Source organism: Tenrec ecaudatus, chromosome 1, assembly GCF_050624435.1.
Source record: "Tenrec ecaudatus isolate mTenEca1 chromosome 1, mTenEca1.hap1, whole genome shotgun sequence".
Classification (NCBI taxonomy): Eukaryota; Metazoa; Chordata; class Mammalia; order Afrosoricida; family Tenrecidae; genus Tenrec; species Tenrec ecaudatus.
In genome coordinates, this window is record NC_134530.1 from 148666950 (window position 1) to 148689646 (window position 22697).

At 38.7% G+C, this 22697-nt stretch overlaps 1 protein-coding gene across 5 annotated transcripts in view; it reads left to right on the top strand.

Annotated features, from left to right (window-relative positions):
• Nucleotides 1-22697, top strand: part of MAGI3 (membrane associated guanylate kinase, WW and PDZ domain containing 3) — a 261291-nt gene that overhangs the window by 148082 nt on the left and 90512 nt on the right. For all 5 annotated transcript variants that reach the window (XM_075559542.1, XM_075559534.1, XM_075559539.1 and 2 more), the window contains exon 2: nucleotides 11338-11454. In XM_075559542.1, the coding sequence (XP_075415657.1) occupies nucleotides 11338-11454 (117 nt within the window). The remainder of the gene's footprint in view (nucleotides 1-11337; nucleotides 11455-22697) is intronic.

The following is a 22697-nucleotide window of genomic DNA, read 5'->3' on the forward strand; positions in this document are numbered from 1 at the left end:
TTTTGTTTTCTTTGTTAGAATGATGGTTTTCATTTTATTTTCAGGTGTAGATTTTAATTTCATAGTTTGTTAGAAACGAAGTAATTGCAATTTAACTTTTAGATATGGTTAACGTAATACTTATTTTGAAGACAAATGACTAGAGGAAAATAACTTTTCTGTATAACATTTTTATAAGTTTTAGGTTTAACTGTTCATAGGGGTAGGCTTCCTTTCTTACTAATGGCCTGTGAAGAGCACAGTTTGGGAAAACATGGTTTACTTTTAGTTTGCAAAACTATCCTTTCCCTCATAGTAATAGATTTTTAATGTAGAAAATGTGAAAATGCAAAAGTAGGAAGGAAAAAAGAGGTTCTTAAATAAAAGAATAAAAAAGAAAGAAAAGGATAATGGGGGGAAACTCCCACTTTAATATGATTAAGTGTTTAAGTATGGTTTTGCTTTATGTGTATCCTTTAAATTTTTTATTTACAGATCCTCAAAATGTTTCAAATTGGCACCATACTGAGCATTCTACTTTGTAACCCCTTTTCATTTATAAGACTTCATAAATATTTGACCACATCAGTATATATCAAAACATTACTTCTGATGGTACTACTTAATGAAAACGTTCTGTCTTTGACAACTACAGCAAAAATACTATCGGTATAGGAATTACCTTATTTGAAGTCCCATTTTGGTGTGCTTAAGATGAGCAAACATAGATCTAGACCTGCCACAATTACAATCATTGAGAGAGGCAGGCAGGTGCCATACTCACCTGTGATGGCCAGCACCTGCGTCCCAGAACAGGAGCTTCTTCATGTGAACTTCAGAATTCTGCCTGGGTGTCTGCTTGAAAGAGCAGGTGGACAAGGGGTCAATATGCTAGTCCTCGCCAACAGGATTTTTAGGTACACTGTTGGTCCCAGGTAGAGCGGGCATAAAACCAAAACCAGTAGGGGAAATTGTTGGATGCGGGGGCTAGCAAGGCAGGCCAAAGTGATGAGTACTAATCAGGCCATCTAACAAATGAGAACCTAGGAGAGGACTTTAAAGATTTTGTTGAAAATGGAATTGAAAACTAGTGGATTTTCCCCATGAATGCTTTGAAACCCCCTAGTATATAGGTACAACATTTTCTTATAGGGCTAACAAGCTGTTTTTCTTATAACTCAGATCACTGGCCATGCGTCAGATTTTTTTTTTTTAGAAAAAACTATTATGATTTGCAAATACAGTATTCATGGTGTGGAAAAAATTTCTTTTAGAAAAATTAATAGAAAACTAATCCCCCAAAGGTGGAGATTAAAGACATCTCAGCTGTCCAAGTCTTCAGAGATTATCCCTGTTATCAACCCCATAGTATATTCCCTTCTATCCCAGGGTTCTGGGTTCAATTTGCTACAGTGACTGCAGAGCACTCGCAACGTGTAGAAAAACGATTCCATGTAGTTGTGGTTCTAGTAAGTCCCCAAATCAAAAATTCATCCCAAGGCTGTAGAAACTGGTGGAATCAGGTCCAGTGGTAGACCACAAATCCCAAGAATCAGATGCTGGCCAGACAAAGGCAAGCCAGATGCAGGGTCTGAAGGATGCTCTCTACTGCTGGCTCTCCTCTCTTGCTGGTAGTGAGAGCCCACCCCTGTTTCTGAGATGGCGCACCATGTGCCCAACAAGTGGCAATCACACAATAGGCATCTTTCCCCTCCTTCTGACCCAGACCCCTCATGGAAAAGTCATTTGCTAGGAGTAGCAAAAATAATTCACCGCAAGTAAGGGCATACATACCACACTCTTGGGTCAGTAAGTCCAGCTTCCTAGATTGAGTGCCCAGAGTCACTCCACTCCAGTAAGCCTGAGCCCATAGGCACTCAGCTCCACTTCTGTAGGTCAGCAAGCTCAACTTTCCTAATTCCGTGCCAGCCTCCTGCACAAAAGTACTCACAGGTGAATCCTATCGGTACCTTTCCCCACCTCTCACCAGCCCCATGTCGAGAAAGGTCATTTGGTGGGGATTAAAGGTTTTGGTTAGAGGAGCAACATTAAAAAATTCACTGCCCTGCAATGGATTTTATTTAAGTATAATTTGAATATAATGAAGCTATTTTTTGCTGCATGAATGTGGAATTCTCCATGTAATAAATACTGTTAGAGAGAACAACATGGCTGGCCCTACTATGAGACATGAAGCCCCTCAGTGACTAAGGGCGATACAGGGGACAGCACCAGAGACACAGTGTGGGAATTGCACCTGACCTGATCCCACCACACCTAGGCAAAGCACTGGGGGAGTGCAGCGGAACAGCAAGGGAATGGAGTGGCAAGGTCCCCAGGGAATGCTGAAAGTGGACTTTGGGGCCAGGGCGTGGTACCCCAACAGACTGGACTGGAAAACGCTCCTAAGGGCCAGCAAACGATCCTTGAACGAACTACAAGCTTTTCTTTTGTGAAGTGTTTTGTTTTGTTTTTTGTCAGTGGTTTGTTTTTGTTGTTTTGTTGTCTGGTTGAATACTGTTGCTTTGTTTTCCTCTGTCTTGTTTTCGTGCATGTTAGTGTCTCCACAGGTCTGTCTGAATAGGACAGGCTGGATGAACTATCTGGAGGAAAAACAATGGGACAGACAGTTCTGGGGGGACTTGGGGTGGGGGAGGGGAGGGGGGGTAAGGAAGTGGTGTTAACAAACACAGAGACAAGGGAACAACATGGGACCCAAAATAGTAGTGAGAGGGGAGTGGCAGGCCTGGTGGGGAATGATCAAGGGTAAGGTTGCGTAGAGAAGAGGTATAGCTGTAGCCCAGGTGGGGACGGAGCATGGTAGTGGGGCAGGAGGAAAGTCAAGGGAGATGGAGGAAGGAGCCAGGAGTCAAGGGGCATTTATGGAGGTCTAGACAAAGACATGTACATGCAAAAATATATATATGAGGATGGGGAAATAGATCTATGTGTCTACATTTATAGGTTTAATATTAAGGTGGCGGAAGGACCTTGGGCCTCTACTCAAGCACTCCCTCGATGCATGAATACTTTCTTCTATTAAATTGGCACTCTATGATGCTCACTCTCCCAACACAACGGCTGAAGCCAAAGTGGGTGAACAAGTAAAGGTGGTGAAAAAAGCTGATGATGCCTGGCTATCAAAAGAGATAGTGACTAGGGTCTTAAGGGCTTGAAGATAAACAAGCGGCCATCTAGCTCAGAAGCAACAAAGTCCACATGGAAGAACACACCAGCCTGTGTGATCGAGTGGTCCCGAAGGGATCAGTTACCAGGCATCAAAGAACAAAAAATCATATCATTGGCTGCACACCTCCATGATAGGATCGCTGAAGACAAATGGGTGCATAAGCAAATGTGGCGAAGAAAGCTGATGATGCCTGGCTATCAAAAGAGATAGTGTCTGGGGTCTTAAAGGCTTGAAGGGGAACAAGCGGACATCTAGCTCAGAAGCAAAAAAGCCCACATGGAAGAAGCACACCAGCCAGTGCGATCACGAGGTGCCAAAGGGACCAGGTATAAGGCATCATGCAAAAAAAAAAAGATATATATATATGTATGTATGTGTGTGTATATATATGTGTGTGTGTATATATATGTGTGTGTGTGTGTGTGTGTGTATATATATACCATATTGAATGAAGGGGGAAGAGCAGAGTGGAGACCCAAGGCTCAAGTGTCGGCCACTGGAGATCCCCTCATAGAGGAGTTTAGGAGAGGAGATGGGTCAGTCAGAGCGCGAGGTAGTACCAATGAAGAACACAGCTTTCCCCCAGATCCTGGATGCTTCCTCCCCCCAACTACCTTGAAGGACTGAATAGGGCAGGGGTTGTACACTGGTGCATATGGAGGCTGGAGGCACAGGGAATCCAGGGTGGATGATACCTTCAGGAACATGGGTGTGAGGGGCGATGCTGGGAGAGTGGAGGGTGAGTGCTTTGGAAGTGGGGAACTGATTGCAAGGATCCGCATGTGACCTCCTCCCTGGGAGATGGATGGCAGGGAGGGGGGCGAAAGGAGACTCCGGATAGGGCAAGATATGACAAAATAATAATGTGTAAATTACCAAGGGCACATGAGGGAGGGAGGAGCGGGGAAGGAGGAGGGAAAAAAAAAAGAGGACTTGATGCAGAGGGCTTGATTGGAGAGCACATGCTTTGGGAATGATTGGGGCAGGGAATGTGCGGATGTGCTTTATACAATTGATGTATGTATATGTATGGATTGTGATGGGAGTTGTATGAGCCCCTAATAAAATGTAAAAAAAAGAAAGAAAATGATTAGGGCAAAGAATGTACAGATGTGCTTTATACAATTGATGTATGTATATGTATGGATTGTGATAAGAGTTGTATTAGCCCCTAATAAAATGTTTTTAAAACTTTTTAAAAATACTGTTAAGCTTTTGGGAATATGATGTTTTTAGTTTGGTAGGTTGTGTTGGCATTTTTCAGATGTATAGGTTACTGAAGCCAAAGAGTATTTTCTCCAGCTATGCTACCAGTTCTCCTGATTGTGAAATGCAAAAAATAATCATAAAGATGTGCAGATAGGTAGGAAACTTTTGTTGTGCAGGAAATGAACCAAGTGTGCTGCAGCTCACTTGAAGAAGAAGGCAGAACAGAAATAATGAGATGGTGTTTGGGCACAAACATGGCATGGAACCAATGGCTAACAAGAACATGTCCATAGTTCTCAGTTTATAGCAATTGTAAAGGACTCTACTGTGAGACCCAGATGAGTTGATGTAATTAGCATCATATTAAATTATTACAAGGTTCTGCTCAACTCAGTAGTCTCTGAACTTTTTGAGACTCAGTTTGTAGGAATTCTTCCTCCCTTCTTGCAGTTGACAGCTACACTGGATGCCTCTCAGTTCCTCTGAGCACTGTGTCCTTTCCCACCTCGAAGACCTTTTTATGTTCTATACCCCCTGCCCCTCCCCCCAAAACCCTCTCCCTCCTTTGCGCCTAGTTAGCTGCTGGGTACCCTTCACATTTCAGCTCCAGCACCACCTATTTAGTGAAGTACATCTGACTTCAGCAGTGATGTTCCTTGTTCCATGGCCTCTTTTGAATCTGGCCTGGATTTCTGGGAGCTCCCTCTCAATGTACTGCTACAACCATAGTTGGATGATCTTCAGCAAAATTGTGCTTGCATGTGATATTAATGACTGTTGTATCATTTGTGCATTCTGTTGGGTCACCTTTCTTTGGAATGGACACCCATAGGGATCTTTTATACACAGTTGCCTAGGTTTCAATCTTCCAAATTTCTTGGCATAGATGAGTGAGGTTTCTAGGGTTTCATCAGCTTGTTGAAATATTTCATTTGGTAGTCTGTCAATTCCTGGAGCATTGTTTTTGCCTAATGCCTTCAGTGCAGCTTGGACTTCTTCCTTCAGCACCATTGGTTCTATTTTTAACAGTTTAATTGACACATATTTCACAAACTTTACAATTCAACAGTTCAATCATATTAATAAGAGTTGTACAATCATCGCTACGGTCAATTTTAGAACATTTCCTTAATTCTTGTACTCATCATTATTAGATCTTTTCTCCATCCTGAAGGTACATTTCTTTGTGCAGCCCTGGGGACATCAAGACCCGTATGGAGGCCCCCAAGTTTCCGTACTGAGCACAAGCCCTTTTAAATCTCAGCTATGTCCACAGACTGCCAGGTGTCATCCCAGTTAACATAACTTCTGAATCAATCTTTGTTTTCTTGTATTATGCTCAATTTCCATCTGACCCTATAAGTATTTTGATGGGCTCATTGCCAAGTTAAGTTTGGTAAGCAGTTACTACTACAAGATCCCCATATCTAATGAACACAGACTTTGACAAAATCAAAGTCTCGGCCGGTTGAGTTTGAACTCATCTCTTTTCTCTAGTACATACTCAGATATTTTCTTTTTTTGGTAAATTTTTTTAATTAAAAGATCATTTTATTGGGGGCTCCTACAGCTCATAAGAATGCATACATCAATTGTATTGAGCATATTTATACATATATTGCCATAATTATTTTCTAAACATTTACTTTCTATTTGAGTTCTTGGTATCAGCTCCTCCTTTTTCTCGTCCTCCTTCTACCCTCGTGACCCCTTGATAAATTATAAATTATTATTTTAATATCTCACACTGACAGTTGTCTCCCTTCCCCCATGATTTACAGTACTATCGGTTCTTGATCATAAGCTATAGAACAGATAGCCCTGCTCTATAGAGTTTTCAGGGCTATACATCTTTTCAAAAGCAAATGGCTGTGTCTTTATTATGGAGAGGGTGGTGAGTTCGGACTGATGACTATTTAGTCAGCAGCTGAGTAGTTTAGCCATGTTGTCACCAGGGTGTATGGGGGTATGTTTATAAATAGTATTTAGATGCAATAAGCATATGGTCATCATTAATTGAAATATGTATATGTGTATAATCTATAGCTATATACCATATACACTCATGTATAAGCCAAGTTTTACACATTTTTATGCAGTTTTTGTGGTAAAATTTGTGTCTCGGCTGATTTTAGGGTTGGCTTTTACTAGAGTATATACAGTATATAGTAACATTTTCTAGGTATATAAATATATGATTTAGATATGCAAAATATAAGTGATAGAAAATGAATGAAAATTAGTCTAGCACAGGTTGCCTAGGTTCAAATCTCAAGTCTGCCACCAATGTCTATGTGACCTTTGCTGAATTTTATTTAACCACTTCAGTGTCTGCTTGTAAAATGCTGATAATAACAGTGCCTACTTCAAAGGTTGTCATGTGGATTAAGTGAATTAAAACATATAAAATTCTTAGAAAGCACATAACGTTCATTAGTCAAACTGAGCACTGAAAAATATTAGGTCTAATAATAGTAATAATAAGTCCTAAAATAACACTCAGAGTTGTCAGTGTTCACAGTTTTCATTTTCCATTCCCCCTAGAAAGAATAGAGGAAGGAATTAAGAAAAAAAAATTTTGCTCAGGATTTATTATTCACAATAGAGCTAGAAAACAATAGATATGAATGATTAATTTAGGCTTATATAATCTTGCAGGGTAGTCAGATATCATTTTGTGAATACATTTTAAAATGTTAATAAATAAAGGACAGAATTTAAGAGATTGCATATAAACTATAATTAAAATCTAATTTTAAAGACTTAATAGATGAATTTATTTTAGCATGTTGAAGGAGTCACAATAAAATCAATTTAAATGTTTAAAACACAGTTTAAGATAAAATTGTATATAGACTAAAAAGTGTTGTATTAGTTCAGTGAGATGTATCTTCTAAATTTCCACATCATTGAGAATGGAGATGTTTAACTTAACAATGACAAATACAAAAGTAAGCTGATTTATTCACTCTATCTGCTAAATGCCTAGGACTAAATCTATAAAAATAAGCCATGACCTTGGCCTTCATGTAGCCTACAAATGTCTGTGTTAAACAACCATATACAATGTTTTTACTCACTTTTGTACCACAGAATATATTTTATGATGAAATATTTAGATATTGCTTTTCTAGAAAAGCTCTGTTCAAATTTAGTTAAGTTTCACAAACAAACTGACTACAATTGGCTTCATTTTGTTCAAGGCCCCTGCCTTGAACCAAAAAACCAGACAAGAGTTAAATTTGTATGACTCTCTTTGGTCACCTTGGTGACACTTCCTTCCTGCTATAGAAGGTCCAGAGGTGGAGGAAGCAATAAAGTACCCCATGTCTCTGAGTCTAGATCTAACAAGAACGGAATTGTTAGTAACATTAGTGTGGTAAGCTATGTATATTGAACAGCTTATTGGGGAAAGTCGCCAGACCATTTTATAGTCATAGAAAGGAAACCAACAGGGACTTGGTTATGCCCATAATTTGACTTTGTGGTAAACAGGTTTCAAAAATATTATAGTATGCATAGGTGTGGTTCTAAGACTAGACATTTCTTTAAAAAAAGAAAACAAGTCATTCCAAGACACTTTTGTGAATGCAGCGTTAATCCGGGTGGCCTAGAGAAACAGATTCATAGACACTCCTATGTGTATAAGAAAGGTGTATATAAAAGAGCACTTGTATATTGAGAAAACATCCTAGCCTAGTCCAGATGAAGTCCATAAATCCGATATTAGCCTATATGCCCAACACCCGTCTATAAATTCTTCAGACTCACACAACATATCCAATGACTCCTCATGCAGGAAGATCCCAGGCCAGTGGGTGGAAAGTTGTGGATCAGTGGCAGTGAAAGCATCTCAGCGCTGGTGTGGGTTTCACCATGTGGCTCCTTCAGCTCCAGGTTTCAAGGGTCTATCAGCGTAGCTCCATATGGATTGTCAACTGGAATGTGTAGCAGAGAGTGAGTGTATCTGGCCTCCAGTGAGCTATTGATCTCCATTGCACCTCCAAATGAGGTCATCAAGCTGCGACCTGATTGATAGGCTAGACTCCATCCCTTCACTCTTACTAGTCTCAAGTTGACACCAGATTTTGTAACTGCTACACACAGAATGCTCTGAGTAGTTCAAGTCTCTTAAATGATGGGTATGTTTGGAAGATAGAAGGAATACTACCCAATTATACAGTGCTAAGTTTTGTTAATTGTCGTCAAGTTGATTCGAACTGAGTAACTCATGTGACCAAGCAAAACCATCTTACCATGTTTTCTAGGTAATCAAACTCTTGGTATCTGATTACCCCATCTTTTCTCGGCGAAACCACAAGGTGGGCTAAAACTACCAGCCTTTTGGTTTTAGATGCCGAATGTTTAAACATTTATGTACAACAAAGCAAAACATTGCCTGGTCCTATCCCATTGTCATGATTGTTGAAATGTTTGAGTCCATTGTGGTGGATATTATGCAGTGCTTTCCAACCTAGGAGGCTTATCTTCTAGCACTGGATTTGACAGTGTTCTGTTGTGACCCATTAAGCTTTCCTTTTCTATTTCAGAAGGAGACCATCAGGTCTTTCTTGCCATTCTTTCAGGTGGTGGTCAATGCTAAGAAAACTTTAAGAAATAAACATTTAAGAAAATTTTCTTTTTGATAGACCACAGCTCAGAAGGAGTTAAACTCAACAAGATGCTTCAGAAAGCAAAAAAAAAAAAGTAGGCTCACTGTCTGAAAAAAGATTTCTTTGTGTTAACTGTCTACAGAGACAATCAAACCTACATAGTTTTAACTTTGCTTCCATTTTCTTCAACTAGGAAAAATACTTTGCCAACATAAAAAGGTAAAACCACCTGAAAAGGGAGAGCAAGGGGGCATTAACCACCTCCCAAATGAGATGCTAGAGTATTGTTCACTTTAAATGAATTTAAATTTGGAAGACTCAAGTGAATTGTCTCCTGGGAGTCAACCGGGCTCTCAGATATGATCTCAAGGCTATTGTCCGTAATCGCTGTGAAATTGTGGAGAATGTGGGAAGTGCCAGGAGCCTGGAAAAAGACAAATGTCCCAGTTTCCAAAAGGGAAAGAGGTAGATTGTGAAAACTTCAGTTCACTTGCCCGAAAGTTAAACTGTGGCTGCACTTGAAGAGATTATTAAAAATTAATGCTTATAGATACAGAAATATAAAGAGAGAAAGTGAGCATTTAAGAAAGAAATGGGGCGATTACCATGAATCAGTTTCTAACTGACCTCATTTCTCCTCTTTAAAAAATTCAGCAATTACTGCTGCCTTAGAGAATAATGGGGGCATGTTGTGTCTTGACTTGAACAAGTGTTTGACAAAGTCTCCTAGATTATACATGTGGAAAAGATGAGACAATGCTGGCAATTAGATCGATTTACAGCTGGTTTTATGTCCACACCCATCGCAGTATGACGCAGGGTTTATCTAAATAATAGCCAGTTACTGTATACACCAGTTCTTCAAGGAAAACTTGACATAAATGTTAATTTGCTTGTTTTCAGAAAGTGTGGATTTATAGTTATGAGTTCTTTTGACTGAAGATTTATGCATTGAAACTTTTAACAGCCTGAATTTATTCATGTTTCTGAGTTTCATTATAGATGTTTTCCCACCTGAGCTATATTAGGATCTATAGACCAATTTTCATTATTTTGGGGCCCCTAGTATATTTCTTTCTCCCTCACAAATACCAGGAAAGTAAACCATTCCCTTACTTATTTCCATTGTATCTAAGAATCAGGCAGATGGGCAGAAAATGCCCACTTAATCCCATAGTAGGCAGAAGGCATTGAGGTAATGCTTAATTTGTCCTTTCGACGATCAGACAGATGACCAGTGGGGGTGGCATATAGTTTGAGAGAAGGAAGAGTGAGCAGGCTTGGGTCATATAGCCTAAGACAAAATATGTAGAACCTTTAAGTCCCTGTTCAAGGGTTTAGACTTTATTAGAAGTCTAGTGAATAGTCACTGGGGGCTCTGACAACAGTGATGGTCTGAATTGTGTTTTAAGTCTTATTCTAGGGAATAGGAAGGATATAAGAATTTATGCAGAAAGAGGTTAATTAGAAGGTTGTTGCAGAATTCTGAAAGGGAGATGATAGTAACTTAGGCACTAAGATCGTGGCAATGAAAGTAGAGAGCAATAGACAGGGTAATAATCTATTCTGGGGGTAGAACTAACAAAAAGTACCAATGGATTTGATCTGGGATATAGGAAATACATCTTATAATAGAAATAAGGATGACTTCAAGGTTTGGGGATTATTTGTTCCACTGGGTAGAATCCATGGATGACTGTCAGTTCCAACTCAAAGCCACTGGATAAGACAGAGTAGAACTGCTCCATGGGTTTTCAGTCCTAGACTGTAAACCATTACAGCAGCAGCCAACCTGGTTTGACTCACATAGGTTTGAACTGCTGACCTAGAGGTTAGCAGTCAGACATTTAACTCACTGTTTTCAGGGTTCCTTACTGGGTAGATGGTGCTATGATTTATTAAAGTGAGGAAATCTGAAGAAGAGGAAAACGTTGGAGGATGGATAGAACTAAGTGTTTTGTGTTGGCTCTCTGAAATGTAGAGTGGTTGTTTGACTTCCAGATAGACCTGTAGTATATATGAATGAGTGTGATTGGTTGGAGCTTGATGGGGAGAGGTCAAGATAGAGACATGATATGATGTTGGCAGCTGTCAGTAAACAGGTGGTATTAAAGCCTTGGAATTGAATGAAGTAACTTGATATTTGCCATAGTTTCTGATCTATTCCTTTCCCCTGCCCTACCAAAGTATGCTTATTATATTGCAGGTACAAATTTTAATACCTATAAAAATTCTCTTTTAGTGAAATTCTTTATTTTACTGTTTATAGCTAAGTGATTTAAGGTGTTTAATTAATTGTTCTGTATTTAACTGGAGATCTAACAGTAATGTGTTTTGTTTTTGTAGGCAAAGTCATTAATAAAGATTTGCGACATTACCTGAGTCTTCAGTTTCAGAAAGGATCAGTTGACCACAAGCTGCAGCAAGTGATCAGAGATAATCTCTACCTGAGGACCATTCCATGTAAGTGTGTTGTGGGATAAAAGAAATGAGGCTGAAATATCCTTGCTTAATTAATCGAACAGCTAGAAATAATTCAGGAGAATATATTTCACATAAAATTGTAATGACTGAGTTGGGGGCTACCAATGAGACAGCAATCGAGTGAGGAGATAAGTTTTCAAAAAACGCCAAGAGTTTTGCTTTTAATAAGTAGAAAACTGGAATGTTATATATTGTGACTTTTAAACGTAATCACTAGAATTTAAGAGTATGTATTTTTGTGTTGCCCACTGAGTTTACTCCTATAAGTCAATTCCTAAAATTCATGCATAAGCGATTTGTTTACTCTCAATGCCTTGTATCCTGAGAACACTTTTTTGTATGACTTAATTAGAAGATTATTAGTTCTAAAATCTGTTCCCCTCTCCGAAGAAAAGAAAGAAAGAAAGGGAAGAAGCATGTGTAGTGCCTTCTTTGTCGTAATCCATTTTGAATTTTTATCTAGATGTTGTTGACTATTCAAAGCTAAATAGTTCTCAGAGGACCTGGTTATTGTTTCATGATTTGTGGTTGGTTGGTTGGCTTTAAACATTTCACTCCTCTAGTCTTGAAATTTCTCCTTAGTATGGTATTTTACCCTAAAAAGAAGCATCTGTTTGGTTAGTTTCAAGTCATAAGATTCAAAATCTAGTGACAGCTTAACAGGCTCTCTTATCTCAGTCATAAACTGATATATCTAAATCTCCCCTAGGAAATACCCATCAGTGGCAGTTAGCCCACATGTGGTCACATTTTGTCTCTAAATAGAATATTGTCTTAAACACCAGACCTTCGGGTTGGGGGGAAGGGCGGGGAATTGGATTTCAAATGCAAGGGAAGTACAAGATGAGCTAGGAATATCTAATTGCATCAGAAAGTATGTCAATGCTTTGAAAATTATGATAACATGTCAGAAAGACACATGAGTCACCTAGAAAAGGGCGGGGGGAAGAACCCACTGTCGAAATCTGAAGAAATCTGATCAACCATGTTAAGAGCTAGCGATACCTATTGTTTTTAGATGTTTCACTACAGGTAGAACTGGACTGTGATCCCTGCGAGTAGAGTAAAGGTAACTACAAGCAAAGGAGCCCTGTGATTGCCTCCACTTGGTAATTGGAGGCACACACAGCACAGGGAAGGGGGCACAGGCACTTACAATACAGCAAACTGAGTAGCAGGGACAGAAACCTGAGTTCAAGAAGTCTGAGGTGTCTAGAGTTTGCAGAGGGGAAAGGAGGGAGGAGCTACAAAGACAAAGAGCCCAAGAAGTCTGCAAAGGTATCCCCTTGAGTCTGTTGCTGAGTAACACGCGGATATGTGTAGAGTAAGACTCCATGACGCCCAGCAAAGACCTCTCCGTGAGACGAAAAATTCCCAAAACTTAAATAGGGCTGGCAGACATTTGACTTCTTACCAACCTGAGTGGGAAGACCTCTTAAGGATCTGAAATTGAAGTACCTGAGAAGGGCTAAAAATAAATATAAATTAAACTCCTCGAGGCTTGTTTTATCAAAACTCACTTAAGCAAACCCCAAAAGATTAAGTTGATAGTCATGTAACTTAACCACTAGTGCCCCCCCACCACCCAAAATGCAAAACAAGAAACACTCAATACTCTTTAAAGGAAGACACAAAATCCAAACACGGAATAATACAATAAACACATTGCTCAGTATCTATTAAAGCCAAAACAAGAAACTATTGATGTGCACAAAAGAAAAACCTATATGACCCACAACTAAAAGAAAAGTCAGGTGGTCTGGGTAGGAGGCAGGTGAGAATATGTGAAATTACATGCAGTAATGTTATTATCAACCAGGGATTTAAGAGTTATTGTAAATATGCTCAGGACTCATTGGATCATATGAACTTCATGAAGAAATGTGGAATATGTAAACGAGAACTAAATGAAACTTTTAATTTCATTGGATGTGCTTACTAGCAAAGTAGAGACTGTTGATGAAAAGACCAGGGAATTTGAAGGCATAGCCACATGAACTTACCAAACTGAAACACAAAGAGGGATGGGGAAAAAAACTCTGAAGAGAAAACAGCATTTTTAACAATCCTAATTGTGTGTATGGAGAACCTGCATATGGATCAAAAGGCAGTTGTGCGAACAGAACCAGAGAATACTGCATGGTTTATCAGGTGTGTGATAGGGTTGTATCCTTTCACCATATTTATTCAATTTGTATACTGAACAAGTAATCAGAGAAGCTGAATTTTATGAAGAAGAATGTGGCATCGAGATTGGAGGCTATGCAGATGATACCACTCACTTGTAAGTGAAGAGGACTTGAAACATTTGCTGGAGAAGATCAGGTTTGGCAGCCTTCGGTGTGGATTACAACTCAGTGTAAAGAAAAATCAAAATCCTCAAAACTGGATCAGTAGGTAACATCTCGATAAATGGGAAAAAGGTTGAAGTTGTCAAGGGTTTTGTCTTACTTGAATCCACAATCAGTGCTCATGGAAGCAGCTGTCAGGAGATCAAATGATGTCTTGGATTTGGCACATCTGCTGCACAGGAATCTTTTAAAGTGTTGAAAAGTGAGAATATTACTTTGGCCCAAGTTATGATATTTTAGTTGCTTCATACTCATTTAGAAATTGGACATTGGATAAGAAGACTGAAGAATTGATGCATTGGAGCTTTGGTGCTGACAAAGAATAATAAAAATACCTTGGACTGCCAAAAGAACAAGCAGATCTGTCTTGGAAAAAGTACAGCCGCAGTGTTCCTTGGAGGCACAGATGGCGAGACTTCATCTCGTGCACTTTGGACATGTTCTCAGGAGGGTCCCGTCCCCGGAGAAGGCCATCAGGCTTGGTAAAGTGGAGGGGCGGTGAAAAAGAGGAAGGCCCTCAATGAGATAGATTGACACTGTGGCTGCAACAACAGACTCAAACGTAAGAACGATTGTGAGGATGGCGCTGGACTGGGCAGTGTTTTCATTCTGCTGTTCATAGGATCCCTGCGAGAAGGAACTGACAACAACCACAACAATGTGTATGTACCTTGAGGGCATTAAACCCAAACTGACAGATCTGAAAGAAAAAAATAAATTCATTATTATCAAGATTTCATCAGTTTTCCAATAATTAGTAGAACAAGTATGTAAAAACCAATAAAGACATCAACAGTGCTTTCAACCATCTTGACCTATGTACTATTTCTAGAACATGCCACTAACAACAGAAGAATATATGTTATTTTCTAGTGCACATGATAACATAAAGATGAATTACATTTTGGACCATGAAGCAAGATTCAATAAATGTAAGAAGATTTAAAATATACTAAGTGTATTCTCTGAGCATAACAATTCAATTTTAAATCATTAACAGAAAACTATCTGGAAATTTTCCAAATATTTAGAAATTGAATACCATTCTTTTAAGTAACCTGTGAGTAAAAGAATAAATCACAGAGGAAATTAACAAAATACGTTGAACTCAAGGAACATAAAATACCACATATTAAAATTGTGGGATGCACCTGAAGAAGTGTTTAGAGGGTAATATTTAACATTTAACACTTATACTAAAAGAAAACTCTCAACTTAATTATCGAAAATCCTACCTTAATCTAGAAGAAGAAATAAACCAAAAGTTAGCAGGAGGAAGAACATTTGAAAAGAGCAGAAATCAATGAAGGAGGAACAAAAGATAACGGGGGGAGGGGGAGAGGGTGGGGTATCAGTGAAACTTAAATCTGACCCATTGAGATCAATAGAAGACACCTAATCAGACTGCACAAGAAAAGAAAATGTAAATGACCATTATTTAAATCCCAACAGTGTTAGGAGGGAATATTATAAACAACACTATGCCCATATACTCAACAATTTAGAAGCAATTAGGCAAATTTCTTTGAAGCCCAAAACCACTGAATCTCACTCGAGAAGAAATAGATGATTTGAACCCTCTATTATAGAAATTGTGTATTTTATGAGTTTTCCATAAGGAAAATGCCTGATCGATATGGTTTTGGTAAGTTGTTCTGAACACATAAGGAAGAAATAATACCTATTCTGCACAAATGCTTCTAGAAAATCACCCTGTTGTATTAATCTTAGCATAGTTCTGATTCCAAAACTAAGCAATAACTTTTTAAAAGGTATATTTCAAAAAATCTTATGAACAAATATTATTGATTGCATTTTAGATTATGTAGTATATGTGTATGTAGGCACAGACATGTATGTAAATAAGTATAAGGCAGAATATATTATGGCCAAGTGGGATTAGTTCCATGGTTTAACATTAGAAAATTAATCTAGTAACTGAGTAGAAAAACCATACGGTCTTCTCAATAGACACAGAAAACACATTTGTCGACATTCAACAACCAGTCATGATAAAACGCTCCCAGAAGGTGAGTCTACTAGTAATTACTTTATTGCTTCTCAGTTTTAAGTGTATACTTCATTGCCTACTTGTGCTATTGGAACATTTCTCCCTTGTCACCTGACACGGTGGTAAGTTTTGTCAGTAGACGGCCAGCGAGGCTACTAGAGAATGTTGAGGCTTCTTTCCATGATTCCACTGTGCCTGTTTCTTGTTGCTCATATCATGCAAAAAGATGCCCACCAAGTTTCAGCAGTACCCTAGCAATCTGTTTCCCAGCAGCAGGGTTAGTACTACCTCAGCATGCTGCTTTCTTCCTGGTTGTTCTCCCAGCTGGTTTTCTAGCAGTCTGTGGGCACCTTGATTGCAGCACCATCCCTATAAAGCAGCCTTCTCTCAGGTTTGACGTGAGTCCAGCCGGTGTCCCAGCGGGTTTCCTAGTAAGTTCAGTACACCTTTCTTCCCCCCACATCATAGGCAGCTTGCTGGCAAACTTCAACAGTAGTCCATCTGGTGCAACCCACTGATTTTGAACGAGCTTTCTCCAGATCACCTGGCAAACTTTCCCCCCTTACATGAGATCTGAATTCGTGACTCTGAGAAGGTTTGTTCTTTACTTTTAAGAAACAGCTCTGGAGGTGTGATGGTTGGGTGTTTGGCTGCTGACTGAAAAGCTCAGCTTTTCAACCCCCCCAGCCACTTCCTGGGAGAAAGATGGCAGCCTGTTTCTGTAAGACTGCAGTTTAGGAAACCCTATGGGACAGTTCTCTGCCCTGAGGGGTCATGTTGAATCAGAATTGACTGGAACCCAGTGGGTTTCTGGATTTCCATTCTTTACTTGGATGGAGATATATATATATATATACATACACTTCCTCTGTTCAAAGATGGCATTTGGTAGAATTTTTTTACTCCCTCTTTGCTAATCCCTTGTAAAAAGTTGTTTATGTTAAACCTTTCCTGTTCAGGCCACCGTGTAGTTTTTCTCTCTAAGTCGGGCCTTGACTAATACAGGACTGGTACTAGTGTTCCGAGACCCTCAAAGGAAAGATGTTCAGTTGGTGTTATGTTCTTGAGCTGGTGTTCCTGCCAATTTATTGAGTTCTTGCCAATGGGAAATAGAATGCTGACGAATAATACAAACATTAAGAGAACAGAAAATTAACACAAAGTAAAAGCCAAATAAAGATCATTCTAAAATTTGAAAGATAAAGCCACACATATCTAATATTTGAATTTGTCGTTCCTAAAATGAGATTTTAAAACACACAAGGTATCCATTGCATTATATAATAGTCTTGATCCTTGGTGACAAATATTCCAAACATGAAAATTCTTTCCTTTTACATTGACACTCATCAAATTGTAAGAGCTTGTCAAAACACAGCTTCAAATTGAACATTAGGTATTTGTTGCTTCATATAAGCTCACTTTCTTATAAAAGATGAAAATATTTTCTCTGTATGTCCTGATTTGGGCTTTACCATTGAAATCTATTGCTTCAGATTGTAGATCAGTGTTTGATTTCATGTTCATATTCACAACATTTACTTTTCTTTGCATTTCGACTGCGAAAGCATTACAAAGTATTGAAGCACATAGAAAATATGATTGGAAAATTCTGGTGAACATTATTGGATACTATTCAAATAATATAAAATTCAGATTTCCTAGCAAGGTTAACAGCATTATATAGAGTACGCCAATTTAAGAATTTAGTCTCCAAAACCTGTTATTTCTTGGACTACCACTCCCTTAGGGTTTATTTAAAGTGGAATATGTGGAGAGTCATGTTAATATGGAAGCTCTAAGAAGACTCCCCAAGAGCACAGACAAGGCCAGAGACAGACACAACATGAGAAGAGCTGCAAGCAGGACTGCCTGCAGTTCCGTGACGGCTGCTCTCCCACATGCTTCTGTCCTGGGTCCCGGAACCCCGAAATGCCAGCCGTAACGTTTGGCTTCACTTTTCTGTGTTTCTTGCATTTGCTTTCAATTTATATCAGTTGATTCCTTCAACCAGTAATGTCCCAAATTGTTAAGCTTTTATTCTCACAGGAGAATTATGACTTTTTTTTTCCCTTTCCTACTTTATCAACTGACCTTTCACGTGATGTAGAGCAGTGGCTCTCAACCTTCCTGATGCCGCAACCTTTTAATACAGTTCCTCATGTTGGGGTGACCCCCCCACCATAAAATTATTTTTGTTGCTACTTAATAACTGACATTTGCTCCTGTTACAAATCGGGCGACCTCTGTGAAAGGGTCGTTCGACACCCACCCCCCAAAGGGGTCGCGACCCACAGGTTGAGAACCGCTGGTTCGGAAGAAGTAAATTTCCCAAGAAACTCTGGGAAAGAATTCCCTCATGGAAACACTAATGTGAATCAACTGCAACTTTCATATATTTGTGGTAGGAATACCAAGTAGTATATCTACTTTGGAAAATACCATGACCATTTCTTAGAAAGTTAAACATATATTAACCATGTGACTCAGCAATGTCACTTCCAAGTATTAACGCAACAGAAATTTATGTATAAATCGCCCCAAAGAATTGTAAGTTCTCAGTACCTATATTCCTCTTTGGGCTAATTTTGGTTTACATACAATAGAATACCACTTGGCAATAAAAGAGAATTACACTACGGGAGTAAGTCTCAAGATACCATACTAAATAAAAGAAATTAATTGAAAATATATACTGGAATCAAGCTAGTGTATGATTCCATTTATTAAATTCTGTTAAGGCAAAACTGTTGTGACAGAAAGCCATCAGTGACTGCTACAGGGTTGGGAACAGAAAAGAGTCACAAGAGAACTTTTGAGTTGATGCTTGGCCAGACTCATAGGAACTGACCTTTTAGAATTAGTGAATTTTGTTTTAGGCAAATTATATATACCCCAGTAAAGTGCCCCCCCCCAAAAAAATTAAACACATCCACAATGGTAAGATTTTACAAAAAACATTTTTAAAGTATAACATTAGATAATTAAAGTTTATTAGATGATTTTTGTAATAGCATCAAAAATTTAATTTAGAAAATACACTTTCTACATCTTTAAAGTATAGGGGCTCTATAAGGTAAAACTAATGTGCACTAGAGAAAACAAAAACACACACCTGTTTCTATCAAGGTGATTCTGACTCAGACAACCAAATAGAGTGGCCTCATCGGGTTTCCCAGGCTACAAGCTTGATGGAAACAGACTGCCATCTCTCTCCCAGAGTGACTGGTGAGTTCAGACCTTTTGGTTAGCAGCACTTAACCATTGCACCACCAGGGCTCCTGGGTACTAAAGAAGAACAAAATTTATTGACAGAGATTTCTTGTTAATGGATTATACCCACTGCCATCTAGTCAATTCCAATTTATAGCAATTCTATAGAGTTTCTGAAATTGTAAAGCAACAGAACTGATGGGTTTGAACTGACAACTTGGTGGTGGTTTACCCGACAGTGCCATCAGGGCTTAGACAATATTGTGAAGAAGTAAGTTCTCCTTAAATAGATTAATAAATTCTATCCAAGCCCGTAAAAATGTATCTGTTCATCTGATTTCAGAATCTATATGGACAGATAGAATACAAAAGACACTTCAAGAGCAAGACAGGTAGACTTACTCTATTAGATATCTAAATTTACCCTGAAAATAAAATAATTGTAGCACTGTGATCATGGTACAGGGATGGTCAGTAGATTAATGGAATGTATTAGAAAGCCCAGTGACAGATTCCCAGTCTGACATAGACATTTCTAAGAAAAAAAAGTGTCATGACCAATCAGAGTGGGAAATAGATGTTTGTTTTTTCAAAAACTGTGAATAACCATTTTGGGGAGAGCAGGGAATAAAAGAAAATTGGAGTCTTTCTCTTCTATCAGGCACAAATAAATGAATAAATAAAATGTCAGTGGCTGTATAGTTTTAGTGTCCGTTACTTTACATTTCTAGTTTCTAATACTTATGGTAATGGCTACATAGAAACTCACAGACAAAACTTATGATTGAAAGGTTTATTAAGGAAGCTAACAAATTGTAATGCCAGTGAGAAATGCCCCAGGTAGTTGTTTCCCAGGACATGTTACACAGTTCCAGGTCTGCTAATACATGCCCGAAGAAGCATACCACTCTGCTGGAAACTCAGCCCCAAGGCATTCAGCTCCAGCTATCTATGTGGGGTCAGCAAGCCCAGCTTTCTGAACTAAGTACCCAGAACCATCCTACTCCAGTAAGACTCAACCCAAAGGTATGCAGCACCGCTTGCTTGAGGTCACAAGCCCAGCTTCCCCAATGAAGTGCCCGGAGGCACCCCCCTCTGCCAGCCAGCCTCCTGCACAAAAGCACTCAGCTGGACCTGCTCCGTGGGTTGGGAAGTCCGTTTCTCTCCCCCATGCTCGGGCTCCTGGTCCTGCTGCTGTCCCTCTCTGATGGTCTCTCTCTAGTCTGGATCAGGAGGTTCCCTGCACAGAGACCTCGGGTCCAGAAGATGTGCTCCACTCCTTGCGTTTGCCGGTCATGAGATCCCCCTCCTCTTGCTTCCCCGAGGACTCATTTTATATACAGCAGGATGGCACTCCAGGGATCCTGTTTAAAATTATTCCTGTTTAAAATTATTCACAGGTGAATCTCCCCCCACTTCTTAACACAGGCAGAGGTTTTTTAGTAGGCGTCAAAGGCTTAGGCTAGAACAGCGGTTCTCAACCTGTGGATTGCAACCTCTTCATGGGGGGACGGTGTCAAACAATCCTTTCACAGGGGTCGCCGATTCATAACAGTAGCAAAATTACAGTGATGAAATAGCAATAAAAATAATTTTATGAAAAAAAATAATTTTATGGTTTGGGGTCACCACAACATGAGGAACTGTATTAAAGGGTTGTGGCATTAGAAAGGTTGAGAACCACTGAGCTAGAAGAACCACACTAAGTAATTCACTGCCCCGTGGTAGCCGAAAATCTAAAATGTGAAACCGCAAAGCTATTTAAATATTGAAATATATATCTGTATTAAATTCTTTGGGAAGAATTTTTTCAACAAGCACTAAACCATTAGTGAAGGAAAGAATTGTTTGATAAACTTGACTACATTAAAATCAAGAACTTGTGTTATTAAAAGACTCTTTTTTAAAGTAGGGAAAAATAGAAGATACTGTCTGTTCCGCAACATTTAATGTAAATCAGTTCATTAGTGATTGGTAAATAGGTTTAACACTGACGTGGCCCTGTAAAAACCTTATGCCTGCAGACTAATGTTATGTGTCATCAAATAGCAGCAAGTAAACACAGTATAGAAGAGTGTGGCTGAATGTTGTAACCAAGGACAACGGTACTGCATTGGGGTCACCATGAGTCAGAATCAGCTTGCCAGCAACTAACACAAACAACAGCTATACATGATGCCCGTTCACCTCACTCTGACCTCTTTCCAGTTTGTCCGTGTGCTCTGTCTTCAAGTTGTTCACAGCACACTTTGCTGTCTCCATTACTCAGTAGCCATAACCTAGCCTTTTACTCTTTTCTGTCCTGCTACCTTTTCTTTTTCATGCTTTTCTTCTTATTTTATTAAGATAATGCAGAATTTAACTTTTAAGCTGTGCTAATAATATATTTAAGTTTTTTTTTATTTGGTTAGTGCTCTGGTTAAAACGTTGCAAATCAGTTTGAGGGTTCAACCCTGACTATTTTCTCAAAAATGTTTATATTCATCACAATTTTACAGAAAATCCTGTATTTGAGGAAACCTTATTTCACATTTTAGCAGACATACTCTCCCATCACCATTTGTAACACCTGCATCTGACAAAGGGTGGCAGAACTTCATCAGTATTCAAGCACAATAAATTTCCATTTTGATACCTCTGTAGCTGGAGGTCATATTACAATAGATGTTGTCTTTCTATTATAATTATCAGAGTTTGGGTTTTTTCTTCCTTAGGAATAAAATAATACATTTTATAAGCTGTGGATTACTTATAGTTGATTAAATGTAGTAGTATCAAGGTTATAAAAACTTCAAATCAGTTTATAGAAGAGAATCCAATCGAGAAATGGCAAAAAGGCTTGACCCACTTCACAACAAGGATGTCTGTGTGGTCAGTAAATGTATGAAAACAATATTTTATACCAATAATATATACATAATACACATAAAGGGTGTATATAAAGATATCTTTATATGCCAGACATATTGACAAAAGTTTAAAATCCTGACAACTATTAGGTAGATTCAGAAAGATGAATATGGTATTTCATTCATATGAAGTTAAGAAACAAAACAAAATAGGCAAAATTAGGCTATGCTGCTAAGAATATATAATTGGTAAATCCATAAAGGAAACAGTTATCATAAATGTCAAGGTAGTGCTTGTCACTGGTACAGAGGAGAGAGTTATGATCAGAGGCACACGTAGAATGTTTGAAGTTCTGGTAATATTTTGTTTTTAATTTGTATATGTTTCCTTTATTATTATTTGTTAAATTTTACATTTATGTCTTTTGTACTTTCTTGTATGTTTTCCATATTTCAAAATTCAAACAAAACAAACTGTGTTAGTCTGAGTAGAGGGAGACTCATATGTGTGTAAGAAAGAGCTTTATATAAAAGCGTACTTGTATATTGAGAAAATATCTCAGCCCAGTCCAGATCAAATCCATAAATTCGATATTAGCCCATCTGTCCAATACCAGTCTATGACTTCCTCTTCAGACTCATGCAACACATGCAATGACATGGAATGCAGGAAGATCACAGGCCAGAGGATAGAAAGTCTTGTGGATCCAGTGACGGTTGAAGCATCTCAGCACTGGCGTGGGTTTCCATGAGGCTCTTCCAGCTCCAGTACTCTGGCTCCTTCAGTTTAGCTCCAAG